We start from the raw sequence: 3,774 nt of genomic DNA on the forward strand, positions 1-3,774 counted from the left end.
AGTACAGTTGCCCAGAGTCACAAACTGCCAGACCGATCTCAATCCGATCCCTCATCCAGCCCAGGGCTTTCTCTGAACCGTGTGGCTGATCAAGTCAACAATCCATCAGCTGCGAGAAGGTTACCTAGGGCAGCGTGAAGATTCCAACCTGCCCTTCCTGGCTGGTTACACACCGGGCTGACCCCCTGTAGAACCCTGTCAGGGCCACCTGGATCCCACGCCCTATGGCTGAGGGATCCCACACCCTAACACTGTTGAGGGTGTTGGTCTCTGAATCTGCTTCTCGTACCGAGAGGCCCCTCCCAGCCCCGGGGAGGGGACACTCAGACCCCAGGAGTTCCACGCCAGCCCGGATGTCCGAGTTGCTCTTCATTTTACACGTCCTCATCGCAGGCTCACAGCTGTGAGCAGGCTCCACAGCTCACAGGTCTGTGGTGTTAGTCCCAGTCCCCGCACCCGGGCTCCTGGGGCAGTGGGAAGCCTGCCGGTGGAGGCCCAGCTCACGGAGCCTCAGCCAAGAGCCCGCTCTTCCTTTCATGCCCTGCGCACCAGCGGCCTGTGCTCCCGGTTTCTCATCCTTTGAGCCATCTTCCGTGGATGGGTTTGCAGTGATTAGGAAGAGACCGTGAATCCTAGCTGCTGTGCTGGAGCTGGAGAGAAACGCAGCCTCTTCCCACAGGGCAGGGCAGCCCTGCTCGCGAACGCTCCCGGAAACATCGCGCAGACTGGGTTTCCTTTCCAAAAAGATAAGACCCAGTTTTCCAGGAGAGGTGGGGGAGGTAACATCCCGCAGGGCTGGTGCTTTCAGACCTGGAAGCCACCTTGACTCCGGCTCTAAATTTAGCTGCAAGTTCAACAAGCCACAGGCCTTTCATTTCTCTTTTGATTGCTCCCTGCCTTTCACAGCGGCCCCTGCCCCTCCCTGGGGCCCGGGAGAGAGCCGCATTGCCCTGCATGAGTCTCCCTAGACCTGCCCAGAATGGGGCTGGAATGGGAGGGGACAGGTGTAGGTCCCTTCACGCTCCTTGTCTGCTTCTGAACGAAAGGAAAGTGGACAGACACAGGGCCAACGAGTGATGAGAGTCAATGACATAAATCCAGGCCCCCACTGACTGACTGTGAGGGCCCCGCCCCCAGATAGTCTGACTCAATGGGCCAGGGTTGGGGTGGGGACTTGGCTTCAGTATGACAAATTCTTGGGCGATTCCACACGCAGCCCAGATTGTTAACCACAGCTCCCGGTGACCTTCAAATGGGGACGTGAACACGTTCGAAGTCCTTGACGCGACCTCCTGTTAGCGAGCCAGGCAACCCCACGGCAGGAACTGTCTACAGCAGCCGTGGGCAAACTACGGCCCGTGGGCCGGATCTGGCCCGTTTGAAATTAATAAAACTAAAAAAAAAAAAAGACCGTACCCTTTTATGTAATGATGTTTACTTTGAATTTATATTAGTTCACACAAACACTCCATCCATGCTTTTGTTCCGGCCCTCCGGTCCAGTTTAAGAACCCATTGTGGCCCTCGAGTCAAAAAGTTTGCCCACCCCTGGTCTACAGGGAGTGTTGATGGTGGCCAAGTCCTTGCACCTGGGGGGAAGCAGGAGTGTCGGGGAAGCTTGGATGAAGGTGCCTGGGTTTCCTGCAGGGCGTGGGGAGCTGGGACAGGTCAGTACGAGACTCGTGAACACAGAGAGACGGCAGTGCCCGCCGCTGTGAAGGCTGGCACATCGAGGAGCCCATGGTCTGCAAGGGTCAAAAGGCATTTCAGAGCCGCCCCCTTCTGCCATGAAGCTATCGGTTCATGGAGGACGGGCGGGATGGGAAATACTGCAGTGTCTCCAGACGCCCTCCAGGAAGTTCATCCCAGTTTCTCGGCAGCGGGACCTGCGGAGCCGCACGTGGCCAGCGGCGAGGCTCTGGGCCAGGCTGCCTGACTCGCACTGGGGATCGCGGCCCACTGGCTCTCTGTCCCTGCAGCTTATTTCTCTCTCCTGCCTGCTGTCCCTCTAAGGCAGCGGTTCTCAACCTGTGCAGGCTCCGGGCCAGGCTGCCTGACTCGCACTGGGGATCTCGGCCCGCTGGCTCTGTGTCCCTGCAGCTTCTCTCTCCCGCCTGCTGTCCCTCTAAGGCAGCGGTTCTCAACCTGTGGGTCGCGACCCCTTTGGGGGTCGAACGACCCTTTCACAGGGGTCGCCTAAGACCATCGGAAAACACATATATAATTACATATTGTTTTTGTGATTAATCACTATGCTTTAATTCACCAACAGAGAGCGCATTCCCTTGGCAGAGTGGCGTTCCAGTGGGGCACAGAACGGACTGGGCTGCCCCACTTACGCATGAGGACCAGGGCCAGGGCGGAGCGTGGCTCACCTGCGGGTCTCACAGGGAGCCTCCCAGGGGCCTGGTGCCCATCGTCACTGCGCCTGCTCTCCTCCCGGCTGCTGCCCGGGCTGTTGCGGGTTTGGATCTGATGTAAGGCCCTGGGGGGAGTAGGCCCAGTGCTTCCAGCTGAGCCTCCACCTCCAGCACAGCCTCCCACAGCCGGGCTTTGGGGTCTCACCCCTCAATGTTTGCTATGTTTGGGGGGACTTTCTTTAGCTGAAGCCCGGGACCACCAACAGAGAGCGCATTCTCTTGGCAGAGTGGCGTTCCAGTGGGGCACAGAGCGGACTGGGCTGCCCCACTTACGCATGAGGACCAGGGCCAGGGCGGAGCGTGGCTCACCTGCGGGTCTCACAGGGAGCCTCCCAGGGGCCTGGTGCCCATCGTCACTGCGCCTGCTCTCCTCCCGGCTGCTGCCCGGGCTGTTGCGGGTTTGGATCTGATGTAAGGCCCTGGGGGGAGTAGGCCCAGTGCTTCCAGCTGAGCCTCCACCTCCAGCACAGCCTCCCACAGCCGGGCTTTGGGGTCTCACCCCTCAATGTTTGCTATGCACACCCTCGCCGTGGTCGCCATGTGTCATCAGTGGCCCCATATGCCTCTCCTGCCCGTGACAAGTGTGCACCTGGCTGTTAGCCTGCCCACTGGCTGCTGAGCTTTCACACACATGCGGACTTGCCAGCCTTCTCGCGATGCTAAGTGTGGAGACGCCTGAGTGCTGGCCCTCAGTGCTGGTACTGACCATCCAGCTGTGGCCTGAAAGTCACAACTCACAACCTGTCACTCTACGGGGGAGAGGGGTGCCTGCTATGTACCTGACAGACAGAGCCTCCGACACCCCCTCCCCTCGTCCTTGGAACCCTGGGAGATAGAGAACATGCCCTCATTTTCTACAGGACAGAGGAAGGTCCAGAGAGGTGGGCACGGGGCCCAGAGTCGCCTCCCTACGCTGAGACCTGCATCAGGCCCACCCACCGCCTGCATCCCAGCACCTGCTCCACCACCACCCTCTCCACCTCCCTCCCTTTCTCACGCCACCTGCCCACAGGACACGGCCCTGGAGGCATCACCTGAATTCTGTCCAGAAAGGCAGTTCCAACAGCAGGAATAGGAGTGAGTCTCTTGGTCAACAAGAAAGTCTGTACAAGTGGCAGGCTGCTCAGCATGGATCTTTATTTCCCACTTGCGGGACCCCCCGAGAATCATCAGCAGGGACAGGTGCGGCCTCCGGGCCAGCACGGCTCTGGGTGCTCGGGTCCACTGGGAGGGAAACTGGAGACTGACTGTTCGTGGGCCTGGGCCGCGTCACACCCAGTGCCGGCTCGCGCCCAGGGCTGTGCTGAAAGTCCTCAAGGCCCGATGCGTGCCCCTGGCGGCCAGCAGGAGGGACC

The 3,774-nt window shown here is 59.9% G+C and overlaps 1 protein-coding gene across 1 annotated transcript in view; it reads right to left on the reverse strand.

The window, feature by feature from the left end:
- Nucleotides 1-3,539: 3,539 nt before the first annotated feature.
- Nucleotides 3,540-3,774, reverse strand: part of NBAS (neuroblastoma amplified sequence) — a 201,287-nt gene continuing 201,052 nt past the window's right edge. Inside the window, exon 53 of the mRNA XM_014531591.1 lies at nt 3,540-3,774. This exon is cut by the window's right edge and continues 193 nt beyond it. Within this exon, the coding sequence (XP_014387077.1) occupies nt 3,689-3,774 (86 nt within the window). The 3' untranslated portion in view covers nt 3,540-3,688.

Source organism: Myotis brandtii, unplaced genomic scaffold (assembly GCF_000412655.1).
Source record: "Myotis brandtii unplaced genomic scaffold, ASM41265v1 scaffold813, whole genome shotgun sequence".
NCBI lineage: Eukaryota > Metazoa > Chordata > Mammalia > Chiroptera > Vespertilionidae > Myotis > Myotis brandtii.